Source organism: Periophthalmus magnuspinnatus, chromosome 16, assembly GCF_009829125.3.
Source record: "Periophthalmus magnuspinnatus isolate fPerMag1 chromosome 16, fPerMag1.2.pri, whole genome shotgun sequence".
Classification (NCBI taxonomy): domain Eukaryota; kingdom Metazoa; phylum Chordata; class Actinopteri; order Gobiiformes; family Gobiidae; genus Periophthalmus; species Periophthalmus magnuspinnatus.
Window position 1 is genome coordinate 7,692,749 of NC_047141.1, and position 18,074 is coordinate 7,710,822.

The window sequence follows — 18,074 nt, forward strand, 5'->3', positions numbered from 1 at the left end:
TACCACTAAGCCAGAGCCATTTCTTAAGTCGATTCCTCCATAGTGGAAATCTGTTGACAATTAAAGCCATTATAAATCAACTCTGGCCAAATTCACTCTGGAGTATTCTGTCTTGCCAAAATGGATTGTGGCTTTTTGCTTGGCCTGTTAAATATCTGCCAAGTGTTTCAGTCCAAAAAAATTATAGCATGGGGTGGACCGTGATGGCGTATTCTTACTGCTCTGCATCACAACACAGAACTTATTTTATAGTTTAGATTACATTTTTGATTTTTGTGGCAATATTGGCTGACGGTGACACCCATATTGCCCACTGCACTCACAGGAAAAAAGGAAGATAGAACAAAGGTAATGTAGGGTTAAAAGATAATTTCATATTATTACAGGCAAACCTACACAAAACAAGATTATTACAATGGCCATGTTCACATACACACCAAAATCTGACTGCTGGACCTTTAAAGTTTCTATACACTTAAAAAAGGTATTACAAAAAAAAAAATGAACCTATGTGCCCAGAACCTTAACCTGCAGATAGAGACACATACAAGTTTTTCTTTTTCTCAGTTTATAGACAGGTGTCATGTGAAAGCTTAGAACCTCCAGAATTCACTCACTGAGCTGCAGAGGCTGCACTAGCACTGATTCGTGATTGGCTGCAGGTGCTGGAGTTTAGGTAGTGACCATTCAGATAAGAGATCCCCCTTTTAGGTTTAACCCAACGGATTCCAGCATTGAAACTGTCGTCCCAAATGAGACTCATGAGGCCCATTCTGCTTTCTGACTGGATAATCATCTTGAGAACCAAAACATCAAATTATAACATGAACGTCTCGGGACATCATGTCCACGTTTTTGTGCTTAAGAATAAATCTGCATTACAATTGTTTTTCGTAAAAGCTATATTTGATGCAAACATGGTTATTTCGTATCTGGGGATACAAATGGGCCATGTTTATGGAATTAAAAAAAAATATATATATTAAATTAAATAAATGCTCCTTTAAAGGCACAATATGTAACTTTCTGGAGGTGACATGTCACTTGCATGATTCCATGGAAAAAGGAAATGAAAACTATACTTCGGAACATTCTCCATGGAGATGGATGCATTTCATGCCCTATTGTGGAAGATTATAGCCAAAGGGACAACATTTCCATGGAAACAGGCAGGAGCAGGCCCAGCTCCACTATGCAGGCCAAATAAAAGTCAGGTTTGTGACGATACAAGTCTATTCACAGTAAGGACACATGTTTTTCAGTGCAATAAAAAATGAAATAACATGCCTTCATTTAGTCTATTTTTTTAGCTAAACAGTTACATACTGTCACTTTAAGATTATATAAATGACACGAAACTGCTAAATCTTATAAGCTATTGAGTATATTATTTTAATAATCATACAAGTCCATAATCTGATTATAATTATATTTTGAGTGCATGTAAACATAGCCAGCATAAGCATTTTGGTATTTACTAATGTAAATATCCCTTTTGGCATTATGGTTTTGTTTCACTCTGTGTGTGGTATAAACTTGCTTCCACTAGGCTTGATTTAAGGAGTGAACCCGCATGGTGAATTTGTCAAAGGGAGGCAGTCTGCTCCTGTCTGCCCCATACCTCCCCTTAAACCCCCACCTCATTCCCACCACCAGCAGAATACAGCAGCTGCTCGGCACACTGTCCAAGAGCCTCCAGATTGTTCGCTTCATAAAGGGCCTCAGCTGCCGGAACAGTGCAGACCAAGAAAGAGTGAGAGGGAGAGTGCACACCCCTCCCGGATGCCCCCTCCTCCACATACACAGACATGCCTTTTCCTCTCTAATCTCTTTCTAGTCAAAACCCAAACTAAAGCCAGAAAGTATGCTGGTAACTTTAAGTACAGATGGCAGGTTTTTGTGTGTGTTTTTCTAATTATGACTTGGTTTTTTGGGACAATACCTGTGGAAAATATGTATCAAGTGGCAGTTTGTGGGAAAAAAAGTCTAAGTTAAAGTTAGGCAAAGTTTGTGGAGATCATAAACTGTTTAAAGTTTTATTATTTGGTTAAAAAGGTTACATATTGTGGCTTTAATAAATGTTGTCTATTTGGTACATTGTTTTTAATAATGAAATGTACTAAAATGAACCATTGCACAGAGATGACTGGTTGGTCAGAGATAATAGGATCCATGCACGAATCTGAAAGTGAGAAGAGAACTGTGATCAAATCTGGATCCAAAGGAATGACAAACAAGAAGAAAAGGAACAAGAAAAATGAAATGACATCCAGCCAGTCAAGTAGAGAGGACACTTACCTGATTGGCATGTCGTCAATTGTTCTCGGGGATGGAATTTTAAGGATTCACACACTGTGGGAAAAGTTATTGAGGAGAAGCTTGGCAGGGTTAGGTCTATTAAAATATCAAGTGTGAGTGTGTTTGTGAAAAATGATCAACTTAAATGCTTTCCCCTTGATGGGAAGCCAAGAGGGTGATCAAAGGAGTTCAGATTTCTGTCAGAGAAGAGTTTTTGAATGTACCTGGAGTTTATGCTGCCCATACGAGGGATCGGCACCTTAGGCCTGACACCAGTTTGGCGAGTGAATCTATCTGTTTGACATTTGAAGGGGATATGCCTGAAAGAGAGCTCCTTGATTATGTATGTTACTGTGAGAGACCCTTCAGGACAGGCCCGCTGAGGTGATACTGCTGTCGGGGATGCGGACATGTTGCAGCTGTGTGCAAGGATGAGCCAAGGTGTGGATGATGTGAAAAAAAACAAGTGTAAGTTTAGGCAACGTGAGAAGAATCAGAAGGTAGATCCGGATTGTATTCACTGTTCTGGGATGTATTGGGCTGTTTTTTTGGGGGGTGTCCTAAGCACCAAATGGAGGAAGAAAACAGTCATGTGAGATATGATTCAAGGGTTTCTTATGCAGAAAGTGTAAAACAGATGCAGAGAGGCAAAACAGAATATTGAGTGTGAGAGATCTGCGGAGCAAGATTTGTTGTTGGAATAAAGAACTTCCTTTATGGCAGTTGTGGACTGTGCGGACAAATTAGAGCACATTAAAATGATTTTGGATGCAACAAAAAGATTTCTGAATATGAAGGATGTCACTGAGGAGGACTTCAGTGGCACTTAAAGGCAGTTGGAAAAGTATGAAGTTGGACTGTGTAGGGGTTGTCATTATGGGAGAGCACGTTAAAATTCCACATACACATAAACGGTAGAGGGCAGCATTAGGCACCCCAGCGCACAGCCTGCCGGGATTCAGTAGAGGAAGAAGAAGAAGAGCCGATTGGTTGGACGTGAACCCAACGAAACTTTGGTCCAATGAGCAGAGTTACTGTACACCGCGGCTGTCCAATGAGGAGCGCAGCAGTGCGCGTGTGTCCCGCCCCCGACAGCCCCCAGAGCAACAGCCCAGACAGCTGTCATTAAGAGCGAGAGCGCCGAGGGGAGCGTGCGCCTGGACACCACAGGGCTTTAAAAAGGACTAAAAGTACATTTAAGAGCTGTTACAAAGTGCCTAGAACTGAAGGCGTAATGTTTTACCAGTAGTCAGGTAAGTTTGACCACAAAAAATACGCTTTTGGATACTTTTTGTTTCTTCGATCGCATGAGATGAAATAAAGGAAGCTAACCTTTTTCTTTGGCTAACACGCTAATGTTTTGCCAAAGTGCTTCCCATAACGCATCGCCTGCGGCTCTGTCATAAACTTTCTGTCGCTGCATAAGGGACTGGGGCCCGTTCGGGAGGATGTCCACTCCAAGTAACTCTCTGCAGCAGCCCCGGGTGAGGCGCAGCACTGCGGGCTCCCCGGGCTCGTTCAACAACAGCAGCTGCCGGCTGCACCCCATGCGCGCCACCGTGCCCTTTCAGCTCCTCTGCGGAGGTCAGGCCAGTCCCCCACGACTGCAGGCTGTCCCCGGGGGCGCCACGAACAGCAGGGGCTCCAGTCCCCCCTCCAGCCCGACGCTAAGCCCCGGAAACGCACAACCCAAGCAGCAGAGACTGTCCCCTGAAAACAAGGACTCCATCTGTCCTCCAGACTCTCCAGTGTCCAGAGGTAATACTGGACACTCTAATCTCACTGTATACTATATTATTACATGCCTAGGATTGTTTCACACACACCAGGCCTCCTTTATACACTTTATAAGTGAGTGCTGCAGACTTCAGTCCAAGGTAGGTCCACACTTCACATGTCAAACCCAGGCTCTCACACATCTCCTGTCCTGTTTTCTGCGGTCACTGTTATCTGCAAAATCAGAAGTATGCTCAATCAATCTAAATTATTACAAGTGCCAGATCAAAATCTCCATATTCTCTTCTAAAGCAATTTAACCAACCTATTACTATTATTACTGTTCTATAGATCAACATAAAACTAGAGAGAACAGTGTGAGATGGTAAAGTAGTATGAACTTCAGCCTCTCAGTGTGAGGAGTTTAGTGGAGCAGTTCAGTTATTTTGTTCTGAATAGGACTATAAACAAGTGAATGAATTACTCTTTGTATAAGGAATGCATTGGGAGAAGGTTGTATCTTAGGTGATAGAGACTTTCAGACTCTGCGCCAAAGGTTGCTGGTTCAATCCCTACATTCAGCATTGCAAACTCATTTGTTGTATCTTTGAGCAAGACACTTCAAGTTACTTTAGGAATTGTGAGTGAGTATTATTAGTAGAGTGGCAGAAGGTGCATAGTGGCAGCACCAAACTGAACTAGAATAGCTCTTGTACTAGACATTTAGTGTATTATTTGTTATGGACTTTTGTCATGTAATTAGGTAAAATTCGTTTTGCCCTACTACAAATATTATAAAAGAAGCTCTTGGGGTCAAAATAAGACATATTGTTATAATTAGATGCAGACTGCACACAGATAAGAGGGAAGTAATGCAGATACCCTGTTTGCATACTAGTTGTTATTAGCAGTTGCGTAGTGTCCAAACTTTACTCTGGCCTTTGAGAGTTGAAATGCTTGTAAAATCTCACAGTGGTGAATAATTAGCTGTGTTGCTAATTCTAGAAATGCATTAGGAGAGTGGGGATTAAGTGTGACCCAGAGCTAGTTCTGTTTTTCAGGTTTTTAAGACCTTGTCCCTGAGTAAGACACTCCACTCTTCAGAGACTGTGATGTGGCTGCTTGTGACACAAAGGGCATCTGCCATAAAAATCTGCTATAGCACCATGCTCCGTTTGCTCTGACAAAAGATTTCACAATATGAAGACTTGAATGTACATCAACCATAAACCAACATTTGTTATTAAAAGTTCCTGTATTATTAATTATGGTTGTTTTTTAAACAACTATGAACTACAAAGAATAGCTAATATGGAAAATACATGAGCAGGCAGACACAGAAATGGAAAGTTTGTAACAAGTCATAAATTATGCCTGTGTGCCATAAACTGGCAAAGCTGATTAACAGACAATTTGAGCTCTGAAATGTTCAGAACGAGTTTGGTGAAGAAGTGCGGACGTGGTGAGTGGTGATGTAGAGCAGCCAAAGAAAGTCGTTTTGAGATCTGGAGAGGGACACAGCCCAAATAAGCAGGATTAAACATAAAGGAACCATAATTGAACATATCTCTAGGTAGGGCTGTGCTATTAATTCGAAATTTAGTCATTTCTTATCAGTGATCAGCTTTGGTCTTTCTTATCTAGAGGTCCTCAGCCAATCCTCTATTGGACATTGTGATTGCGATTAGATTTTTGTTGAGGAAGTTTAGTTCTCCCATTTTAAACATGTCCAGAAGAGTTGACAAAAAAGCTTCAATATGAACTGACAAATTAGTACAAGAATCACACACATTTGTACAGATCTAAAATACAGGGTTAGCAGTTTTGCAGAATAAGAAGAAATGACAGTACTAATTGAATCGATTCAAATTGCGATTTTGACTGTGATTCATCTTGCAACTCTACTTTGTAGACTCAAGACTGCTTTGTATTCTTTGTTTTGGAAAGTAATATAGATATTAGTTTTTTAAGGCAAATTATGAATCAAATCTAAAACAGATTGATCAATTCATTTATTGTCCAGCCTAGTGTTGTCACAATGCTAAAATTTCAAACTCGATTTCGATATGGACGGAATGGACTTGATACTGATTCAAGTGCCACGATAATAATAAAAACACTCTTTATCTTAACAATAGAATGTGAATTATATGTGAATAGAATGAATTTAATGTGTTCCAACATTAAATCATAGTACATCTTTTATATTACCATGTAGACTTATATCAGTGTAATCTCTCAGTCGTCCAGGAAGGTTCCATAGTGGTCCATATTAGTCTATGTGTCTTATACTTGTTCTGATATATCTCATGATCATTCCAAAGCTATTTAGGAAAGGTTCATTTCTGTCCTGTGAATATGAATGTGTGAATGTGTGTTTTAGTATTAATCCTTGCTCAAATGAGTATCTAGTTTTGATACTAGTTTTAATATTGATTAGTATCAGAGTTTTGATAATTTTGACAACCCTAGTCTAGCCTCATGTCCAGATAGATGAAAGTGCAATATTATAACATGAAATAAACTAAAAAAAAGTACCCTTTTTTATCCTAAATCAGTCTTGTAGCTGCAGTGGAGCCGTGCGTGTAGTCTCACATTCCTCTGCCCTTTGAATAAGGTGACCTCCAACCTTGACCAGTGTACCATGTAAGGCAGGGACCAAAGCCTTGCAGTGCAGCCCAGCAGGCAGACTCTGGGGCTGGACTCTGTCTCCTGGTGTTTGCCTAGTGCCTGCTCCCTGTTGGTTTTCCAGCCCAGTGGAATCCCTCAGGTCTCCATCCTCTAACCCAGAGCGGCGGCCCATGCACGGGGCTGAGGGAGAGGGCTGTGAGGCTGTGAGAACTGTCAGATATGAACAGTCATCCAGCCAGTCCAAAGACTTGATAAATGATTACCTATGTCAATCGATTGTTTCCTCTTCTCATTTACTCTCTTGAAGGGACAGGCGAGAATCTGCTCCCAACACCTCATTGGGCTCCACAACTTTCCAACCCAGTAATCAGCACAGTTGTTTCTTTTATTTCATCGTTTTAGATCAATATTGTAATTTAAAATGTCAAGATTATATCCTAATGATCCGTGGGTGTCATAGATTACAACTATATAGAAGAAAAGAAGCACAGTATGTCTTCTTTAATAGTATGTGACTGGGCAGAAGCTCCATTCGTTCATAGAGCAGTCACCCACAAATATAAGAAGCTACTAGTTCAATCCCCACTCCAACCATCATTGTTGTGCCTTTGGGCAGAATATTTCAGCCCTGTAGCCTATGAATGTCTGTGTGCCTTTTGTGAGTGGTTGGAGTGTTCATAGGCAGTTTGGTAGCTTTTTGTAGCAAACCAAAGTTAAGGTATAATAGGAAAATCTGTCCTCTGCATTTGACCCATTCTTCAAGTGCAGCACACGAGTATCCCTTTCCACATTTTTGGCCACTAGCTTGACATTTAGCTGAAAGATTTGCCTATTGTGCTTGTTTTTGGTTGATGGGGCAACAGGAGAAAACTTGCCCAGACACGGGTAGAACATGCAAACACCACACAAAGTTAGAGCCAGAGACCTCCTTGCTGTGTAATTATGAGTTATAACAGACAAATGCTATAGTTTAAAGGCACATGCAACTTTTCTGATGGACAGTCTGCCATTTGTTGTCTCCATGGAGATATTATTACATTGCATGGAATGTTCCACTGTATAGTATGAAACCGAATCTTTATGGAGACTAGCAGGTGATGCCTTCTGGCCAAGTTAGGGTCAGATCTGTGGAGAGGGAACACTGCTCACAGAAAGAATGTACGTCTTTAAAATTAATTTTCAAGCAACAAAAACCCCTGTGATTGAATTTGTGTTATCACGATACTAAAACGTCAAACCTGATTTCAGTTCTAAGGAATAGACTTGATACTCGATACTGATTCTGATGCCACGATGATAATAAAAACATTCTTTGTGTAGACAATTGAATGCGATTTAAAAAAATTAAATGCTCGTACTTTCTTTTCTATTCCCATGTGGCCTTATATCTGTGTAATCCCTCAGTCGTCCAGGTAGGTTCCATAGTGGTCCATGGGCATATACCGTATTTTCCGGACTGTAAATCGCACTTTTTTTCATAGTTTGGCCGGGGGTATGACTTGTACTCAGATACGATTTATATGTGAAATATATGTTCTTTTCTTCATTATTATACATTTTTTAGTTGGTGCGACTTATACTCCGGTGTGATTTATACTCTGGAAAATACAGTACTAGTCTGTGTTTTATATTTGTTCTGATCCAGCTCAAGATCATTCTAAACCAATTCAGGAAAAGTTAATTTCTGTCCTGTAAATGTGACTTTTTAGTATCGATGCTAACACTATCTATTCATATAGTTTTAATATTGATTAGCATCAGATTTTTGTTACTTTTGACAACTCTAAATTGAGTCAGTGCAAGATGGATAAGTTTATTTTCATATTATTGAACATTCCAGGAGTCGAACAGGTAGCAGACTCCTCAACAAAAAAGTTACTTAATAAACCTTTTTAAAAAGCATAATATGAAAACTTCAGTTTACTACAGACTTTCAGATTTGCATGTGCTGACGTAGTAGGCCTAATGCTCAATGGAACACTCTTGGCTAACGTCACTAAAGGACTTGATTGCGGACTTCCCAGATAGTCTCCGTGACCTTTAAGTCCCCACATGCACACATGCACACACTCACACAGGCCTTACAGTCAAAGGCCCTCTGTCTGCAGCTCCACTCTTCATTCAAGTGTGTGTCAGTGTGCACTGACCCACACAAACACACGTGCTTGTTTTAAATCATACAAAATTAGATAAAATACCTGTTTTCAGAGCATTCAACCATTTCCAGGGCTATAACTCGACCACAGTTATAGTGAAGTGTAGCCACAAAGAGCGTAAAAAGAGAGTAATTTTCAACATAAAATTGGTAAAGATGGATGTTGTTTACAAATGATGCTACAGTACCAAATCTCACAATATAATATGATACATGCTGCACACCATGCTCTGTTGTCTCTGTGGAAAAGCTGGGATGACATGACAAGCTTTTAGCGCTGTCACTGTCAGTATTGTCATTTTTTTCAGAATCAGAAGACTTTTATTGCCATAGTCTGTGAACACAGTTCACAAACTAGGAACTTGATACGGTGAAAAAGTGCAACATAAACACACTGAATAAATACAAATACAAATACAAATAAGGGCATGCACAAAGTTAAAAAGATATGCTTAAAAAAAAATCAAATGAAATACTTAAAGGGAGAAAATATGTACAACAGCAGCATCAGAACAACAGTGCAAAGTGGCTTATTAAAGTGACCGGTGTTATAAAGTGTCCAGTTTAGTGCAGATATTATAAAGTGTTTCCAAAGCTTCTACAACAAAACAGCACATTGGTTTACACACCAGTATTATACTATTTGGTATTGCAAAATCGCAAATATTATTTCATCCTGTAAACACAGATTTTTGTTGTGGCCCCTGAAACTATAGATGATATATGACATGACATCTGCCCCTTCACTGAGGTGAGGCATAGTAATGCAAAATGAACTGTGTAATGCAGTTTTAGCATTAAACTACTTCGAAATAGTCCAGTGACCCTCTGGAGAGGGCGAGGGCCATAAAGGTGCACTATGTAACTACTCTGGCAGGGAGACTGCCACCTGCTTGTGTTCATGCATTAGTTATTGTGTTGCCTGGAAACGGTAAGGAATTAAACTTGTCTATCTTCTCCATTTTATTTATTTTATTTATTTGATTGGGCCAATGCATGCTAATGAACAGACATGATACAACATGAATGCAAACACATCGGATTATAGCCAAAGACTTATTTCCATCCGTTGTCCCAAAGGGCTAGAGTTGCAAAAGGGCCAAAATAAAAAATTGCACATTACACTCATTGCACAGTTCCCATTATTGCACATCCAAAATATTGCATAATCCATTAATTGCACAGTCCCCATTATTTCAGTCAGTTTGGCCACCCATTTCACCACAATTACATTTTATACTCTCCTCCTTTATACTTTGCCCATACATGAAAATATGTCTCTATAGAAAAGTTAAAACCACATTACCACTATAAATGCTTGTTTCCATTTATAGTGTGTATATATTTATAGGGACAGCATGTGACGCCACCAGGCTACATTTCAGGCAAAGCAATAACATCAAGCATGGGCCAGACCCTACATCACCAGAAAAGATACATAGTGCACCTTTTAATATGCAGGATTACTCAAAACAAAAAGTCATAGTGTAAAATCATTAAACAAAAACAAAGCATGTCACCAGAATCTCTATAAATGGACTGTTCTGCTGAGTCCTGCAGCCTCGTACATCCCCACAGGAAGCCGCTCGGCTATGGTTTACTGATCTGGACCACATGTTTGTTTTTACATCGGCTTCTGCTCTCCAGTCCATAAACGCTTCCACTGCCTGCTCGAGGAAACTCCTGACTGAAATCCAAACGCCCCCAAATATTCCTTTCATATTCCAGCCCAAATCCTGTGCTCAGCCTGTAATCAGCAGACTGGTGCCTTGTTCACACACTTTTTTTTTTTCTCATCCGGAGGAGATTATTCCGATCTAGAGAAGGAGAATTGACAAAAGACTGAATGAACTGACAAACTAATACAAGAATTACATTTCAGAACTGTTTGTACAGATCTAAACTACATTTTATTGTTTATGGAAGAAGTTACGGTACTTCAAAGTGGCAGTGTTGGAGATTTGGAAATTGTGTCCATTCAAATAACCAAATTGCAATTAATTTTGGAGCTATGGGTGGGTTATATTGGCAAAAATGAATGTCTTGACGTTAATAATCTTAAGCTTGATAGCAATATTTAAATGATATGTGCTAAAATGTGCCTGTAAATGTCTTGATGTAGGTTGAGGATGTAGAAGCATGAATGGAGCATAAAATTAACCGCAGAAATACCACTTTGTACCCTTTGGGTGATTACACTAGACATTTCTTTTTAGAGATAATATCCATCCATCCATTTTCTTCCGCTTATCCGGAGCCGGGTCGCGGGGGCAACAGTCTAACTTCCCCCACCCCAGACACGTCCTCCAGCTCCTCCGGTGGGACCCCAAGGCGTTCTCAGGCCAGCCGAGAGACATAGTCCCTCCAGCGTGTCCTGGGTCTTCCCCGGGGCCTCCTCCCAGTGGGACATGCCCAGAACACCTCCCTAGGGAGGCGTCCAGGAGGCATCCTGAGCAGATGCCTGAGTCACCTCAGCTGGCTCCTCTCAACGTGTAGGAGCAGCGGCTCTACTCCGAGCTCCTCCCGTGTGACTGAGCTCCTCACCCTATCCCTAAGGGTGCGCCCAGCCACCCTGCGGAGGAAACCCATTTTGGCTGCTTGTATCCGCGATCTTGTCCTTTTGGTCATTACCCAGAGCTCATAACCATAGGTGAGGGTAGGAACGTAGATTGACCGGTAAATCCTTCACCACAACGGACCGATACAGTGACCGCATCACTGCAGACGCTGCACCGATCCGCCTGTCAATCTCACGCTCCATCCTTCCCTCACTCGTGAACAAGACCCCGAGATACTTGAACTCCTCCACTTGGGGCAGAGACTCTCCACCCACCCGGAGAGGGCAAACCACCTTTTTCCGGTCGAGAACCATGGCCTCGGATTTGGAGGAGCTGATTCTCATCCCAGCCGCTTCACACTCGGCTGCAAACCGCCCCAGTGCCTGCTGCAGGTCCTGGCTCGATGAAGCCAGATAATAGAGATAATAATATATTAATATATATAATATAATATAATAGTTTTAACTATTGACAAAATGCATGATATTCTAATTTTGCAAATAATTTCCAAAACAATTGGGTCAGTGCACAATAGCGCTAGTGTTGCTACTTCTGTCCCATTGTATTTTTATGGGATTTTGCTCTAAAATGAATACATATTTGAAGATCAGGCAGTGGACAGTAAGTCTTGGGTAAATCACTGACAACATGTTAAATACTAAACGAAACGTACTTACACTTACTATGAAGGCAGATGGTTGCGTCTCTGTGCTAATGCTAATTTTGACATAATAAACATTAAAACAATGCCACAAACTGATGTAATCTACATATAAAAACAATTGGGTAGTTTCTACCTTCATCAGTTTGAATTTGAATTAACACTATTTTAATAAACGTTAGCATCAGCTTTCAGACACAATGAGCTAGCGAGCTATGCACAGGGCCTATTGAGATATTATAATTTTTGTATACATCTTCCACCTCCACTTGCAGCCCTATTCTGTTCTGGAAACTGAAGAGAGGACTGGAAAATACACACTCCCTGCTTGTATCAATATTGGTGAAAAAGTAGCAGTGCTCCTTTGTGTCGGACGCCTCAGGGCAGTTTGGAGAATTGAGCTCTGGGTGGGAACCAACAAAGAGAGGACCCTCCAGAGATGGTTTAGCTTATGTTTTTCAGCCACGTTCACAGTAGGGCTGTTGTGGTAACCACAAGATTTCAATACTGCAGTATGATCAACCACACCGCACAAGGGCTCAAGTGACAACTGCGGTAACTGTACTTTGCATTTTAATGAGGCTCCACACACTTGCCAGGTGTAATTTTACTATTCCACTATGAACCAATTTCTTTTTACATGGCACTAAGTACCGGAGAAGCTGTGAATATGTATCGAAGAACATGGTGAGTGAGGAAAAGGTGCCTCCACCCTTTTAAGAATAAACGTGTTGGCATCAAGGCTAAATGCGAACGTGTTCCTTCAGTCAGAGGGCTGGAGTCTCGAGCAGATGGGGGTTTACCATGGGTGTACAGACTTTACACGTTACTTACTGGAGGAGCAGCAGACTTGAATGCAAATCCACTAAAAACCACGTGAAGTTTGGCCCAGCCTTTGATAACCTACACTGTGCCTGCAGAGGCAGAAGTGTCCACAAGCTCCTCCCACATGAGTTTAGAGCAGGACAGAACTTTAATGCAACATAATAATTTATCATAACTTGTCTGTAAAACTGCATTTAGTGACTTTTCTGACATGTGCGGTCTGTCACTCATGCTCACCTGTTGTTTTACACTGATGTTTTTTAAGTACAGCCGCAATTTACATGTAATATTATGGGCCTATGTGCTTTACCGCATATGCTGTGGTGCTGAGGCACGGTACCAAAGGGAAATTCTTTACTGTGACAGCCCTAGTTCACAGGAAATAAGCAATTTTAGATATGCTCAGCCTTCGCTACAAGGGGAAATGAAAGCACAGCTGATAACCCTATACTTCAAAATATAGGATAAAGCATGAGAATATAGTCAACCTACTGTAACTGCTGTAACAGTACATCTCTAAAATATGTGATCCTGATCTGCACTGAACATATTTGGTTTTACAACAAAAAAAATAAAAGTGAAAAACAATATGGCTGAATGATTTGGGGAAAAAACATCTAACTGCAAAGTTTTGACAAGCACTGAGATTGAGATAAGATTTGCGATTTCTGTTTTAATAAAAGGATTCTGTTCAAAGTTCACATTTTAATTGTCCAGAGGAATTGAAAAGACTTGAATGAATGTATTTGGGAGTTCATATTCAGAACATGTTTGTACAGATCTAAACTACAGGGTTAACTGTTTTTATGAAGAATAGGGAGGAGGAAATTATGGTACTTCAAAAATTGCAGCCTTTGCTATTTCCTAATTGCATTCAAGTTGCTATTACAAGTCGATTGTGATTTAATAAAAAATTATATATGGGCATACACTTTTTCTTCTATTTGGGATTGCTCATATCTAATATTTGTGTAAAATCATATTTAAAAATAATATAAGCGTAATTGAGTATAAGTAATATAAGTGTGTGCAAAATATGATCTTGAGGAATAAATTGGTCACTGTCATATTGCATTATTGTACCATACTGTAGAACATCTTGAGCAATGTAGTGACATACAATAACATACAAGACGATGCCTTTTAACCAGGTCTAAACAAGACAAAAGTAGATGTAAAACAATACTAATCACAAATCACTACCATTTATCCTATTTTAACTTGAATTCATTTAATTTGATTTTTTTTACTACATAGTTGGTTGCAAAAACCTGGCATAGCTCATGTTCTTCAGGGCCTGCAGTGTAGTGCAGAATGACACTACATCAAAACATCCTGGAGTCTGTCTTTCTTGACAGCATACTAGCACTCCTGACTCCCGAGCCTTTCTGTCTGGAGTTTGCATGTTGCTCCCTGTGTCTGGATAGGCTTGTTCCGGGCACTGCGCTTTCCCTCGTCAACCCAAAACATGCACAGTCATAAAATCCTCCAGCTTAAGTAGTCCTCTGATTCTGACAGCTTTCCCCAGTGGCATTGAAGAATGGGTCAAATGCAGAGGACCATTTTTTCTTCTTAACCTTAACGTCATAGCTCATAAATACAAGACTGGTATGTTTAATCTATACTTTGAACATTCCAGGCAAAGCAATAATATCTCCATGGACAGATGATGGATCTTCCAACAGCAAAGTTACATAGAGCACCTTTAAGCTGTCAAGGATGAAATACCAAGGCTAGGGTCTCCAAGGCAGGATCTCTTAAAGTGTTTTTGTGCGTAGTCACTGCGTGTTGGAGCAGGACTGGTGAGTGCACGCTCCTCTGGGCTCATTGTGCTTCTTGTTTATGACCTGTTTTGTGGCTTGTGTGTCTTTAAACAGCTCTGCTCGCGTCACATCCTTTCACCTGCTTTTCTTCTCTTTGACCACTTGACCTATTCTTAAGTCAAATGACCTTGTTTTAACTGTGTAAAAATCAGGTACAGTGCTTCTAACCCCTATCAACTGTCCTGAACAATCTTAAAATCGTGAAAAACAGCAGTTTGCCATGGTCCAAATAATTACCGTAAATTTGGGACTATAGAGCGCAAATGAATATAAGCCGCACCAGCTAAATTTGAAAATCAATCTTGTACATATATAAGCCGCACCTGAATATAAGCTGCAGGTTTTCATATTGTAACGTGAGATATTTACACAGAAAGACGGTACACGGACGTGCTTTTTTAAAACTGTGCCTGAAAATTGGCACCGATACGACTTCAACATGGGATGAATATACCTGCAGGTTTAGAAAATAAAGCTGTACCAACACGTGCCATCTGCTTTTATTTCCTTTTGTCGTCTTTTTACATTGATCAAGTTGGATTTATTGATGCCGAGCTCACGTGCAGTGGCTCTATTTCCTTCATTATCTTAAAAACTGCATCGTATCTTTGTGTGTTTTCCATGATGAGGGCGTGTGCATGATGCGCAAAATGACCATTCAAAATCAAAACTAGTGAATTCTTCAGAGCATAATCTTTCCCTACGTCTTTCTCACTTTTACGTTTACAGCTAGAGATCGCCCCCCGGTGGCCGTTATCCAGTAAAATTCTATAAATAAGCCGCACTGTTGAATAGGCCGCAGGGTTCAAAGCCTGGGGAAAAAGTCACGGCTTATAGTCTGAAATTTACGGTAATGTGTTCCGAGCATTGTAATTATTCAGAGATGAGTTTTCACAATCACAACTCTCACAGACCAGTGCAGAGTTTTGCCATGATGGTAAAGTTAACAACAACAACAACTAGTCTGCTAACCGTGCACTTCCTGTTTATAAAAAAAATACCTTTAGAATTAGATGCAGACATCAGACAAGAGATCCAATTGTGTTATGCAACTATTAATCCTTCAAATCACTACAGAATAGAATAAAACATTATGAGATGTCCTAGGTCAAAATCAGAGTGTAAATAGTCTTATTACATCCAACTAAGGGCCCAACCGGGATATCGGCTGAACCTATATCATGAAACTGATACCGATCCAGATACTTTTTCAGTATTGGCACCAATATTCAATAACAGTATCAGTATGGATGCATCCTTAACCCAGATACATGGGAAAACAGGCCTTTAAACTGTGTAAAACATGTCAACACCTTCCAGACATATTGCAAAAGACAGCATGATAATTGTGCCAAAATCTGTCATCATAATTCTTGATGCCTGACTGTAGGGCTGTGCATTGTGCAGTTAATCAAATTTATATTTGTGACTGCAATTACTGCTCTATTCAACAAAAATGTTGTAAAATACAGTTAATTACCTTATATTCAGATTGAGAAGTGCACTCGCACTCAACCTTGAAGTGTTCTTTGAAAGTAAAAAAAAAAAACGAGTAGATCCTCACATGGTTCTGTTTATAAATCCACGCAGCGAGGATCAGGGTGAAGCTAGTGTAAACACGATTGTACTTCCTGTGTAGTTTATCGGCAGCCTTCTGCGTATTGAAACTATTTGCAAAATTTTGACTTGCATCGAAAGTAGAAGTGCAATGCTCTGATATTTGGAAAATTTTCTCAAAGCGAAACGTTTTACTCTAGATAGGAAACAGCCAACGGACATGAGCTAGCTTGTTAGCTCACAACTTTTTGTTTGTGGCGTGCAGTCTCATTGCTGCAGCCTTTACGTGTGAAGATTTTAAATCTCATATGATTCTCCTCGTGTTTGTGGTCTGTGCTTTCTGTCACATATTTAAAACTCATTTAAGACTGAAACATCCTGTAGTGTGTGACAGGCTTAAATTGTCAGTGTAAGATGCAAACATAGTCAAAACTCAGCAAACTGGGTGGTAATAATGTGTTACACAAGTGGAACCTGTATTATACTAAATAATAATAAATTTTACTCAGTTTTAATCTTTTACTCAATTTTAATCTTTTATTCGTAGTTGACTTTGATTGAAGCAACAATATTTGATGAATATGTGACTGGTCTGGAGAGTAAGTTTGAGTGTGAGTAATGAGTGACACAAAGCTGTATGATGACGATAGAAGATTTGGTACTTATATCTCCTCTTCTTTGTAAATACAATTAGACAAAATGATATGCATCTTATCTTGTCTACAGGGTCGAATCTGATGTCCAGAATGTACTTGTAGTTCTATGCAACTATGGTACTTTTATCCTTAATATTCTGAAATATTTCTTTCCACAATTTTGATTACATTAACAATTTTTACTTATATTAGCAGTTCTTGTAACAATTTTCTTGCAATTTATGGATACCTCCACTGGTGACAAAGGAAACACACATTTGTGTTTGATTTAGTGCCATTAGCACCTGTTGCGGTGAGCATATGTGATAGAAAACCATAGAACTAGCCTGGCTTTTCAGTCATCGGACCAAGATGTCTATTAAAATAAATCAACTTCCACAGTTTAACACAGTTGAAGTGTGTTTGTTTGTCTAAATCCACTATGCTTTTTGCAGAAAGGTCCAAGTTCCCTCTCCGGAGTTGCAGTGCGATTTGGCGAACGTCTTCTCTGGATGCAATCACGGGGCCGTATCTCACAGGACAGTGGCCCCGGGACTCACATGGACCCTACCCCTCCTCTATGAAAGACAAGGCCACACAGGTAACTACCGATACTTTTATACACTCAGGAAATGAAAGACTCTCGCCTGTCTTTTATTATCCATTGTAAAGGTGAACTATGTGCTGGTGAACTACCACCTTTTTGTCTCCATGGAAAGGTTATTGTTCTTCTGGTGTGCTCTCTTATCTCTACACGGATACAGTCAGATGAAGTTGATAAAATTTGATCCACAGTATGGCCTTAAACTTGTATAACATTATGAGCAAAGCAAAACCTTCTCCATGAGACAAGCAGGTGGTAGATATTCTACCAAAAATGTTACAAAGTGCACCTTTAACCACTGCAAAGATGCATATGCAATATTCTAATACTGTTTTAATCTAATTTAGTTTTGATTCTTGACCGCTTTGTTGTCAGATAACGTAAAAACTCGAGTTACTTAATGTAACTCCAGTTCTCTGAGTGTGCGGACCAGTTCAGGTTGGATCTTTTTAGCCAAATCCAAGCTCTAATCTAAATATACAGTATATTCCTAAACATTTGCTTTGAACAGTCTATAGATTAGGTAAAAATGTGTGTTTTAGGTGCCTTTATTTGCATCAACAAGTGAAATTTGGCAATGTATAACAAGTAAACAGTATAGAAACTTTCCA

The 18,074-nt window shown here is 39.9% G+C and overlaps 1 protein-coding gene across 2 annotated transcripts in view; it reads left to right on the forward strand.

Moving 5' to 3' along the window:
* The first annotated feature begins 3,431 nt into the window (after positions 1 to 3,431).
* Positions 3,432 to 18,074, forward strand: part of LOC117383795 (glucocorticoid-induced transcript 1 protein) — a 45,153-nt gene continuing 30,510 nt past the window's right edge. The window contains exons 1-2 of one of the 2 annotated variants that reach the window (XM_033981016.2): positions 3,432 to 4,056; positions 17,315 to 17,460. In XM_033981016.2, the coding sequence (XP_033836907.1) occupies positions 3,747 to 4,056; positions 17,315 to 17,460 (456 nt within the window). In that variant the 5' untranslated portion in view covers positions 3,432 to 3,746. The remainder of the gene's footprint in view (positions 4,057 to 17,314; positions 17,461 to 18,074) is intronic. The other variant, XM_033981017.2, reaches the window with a different exon arrangement.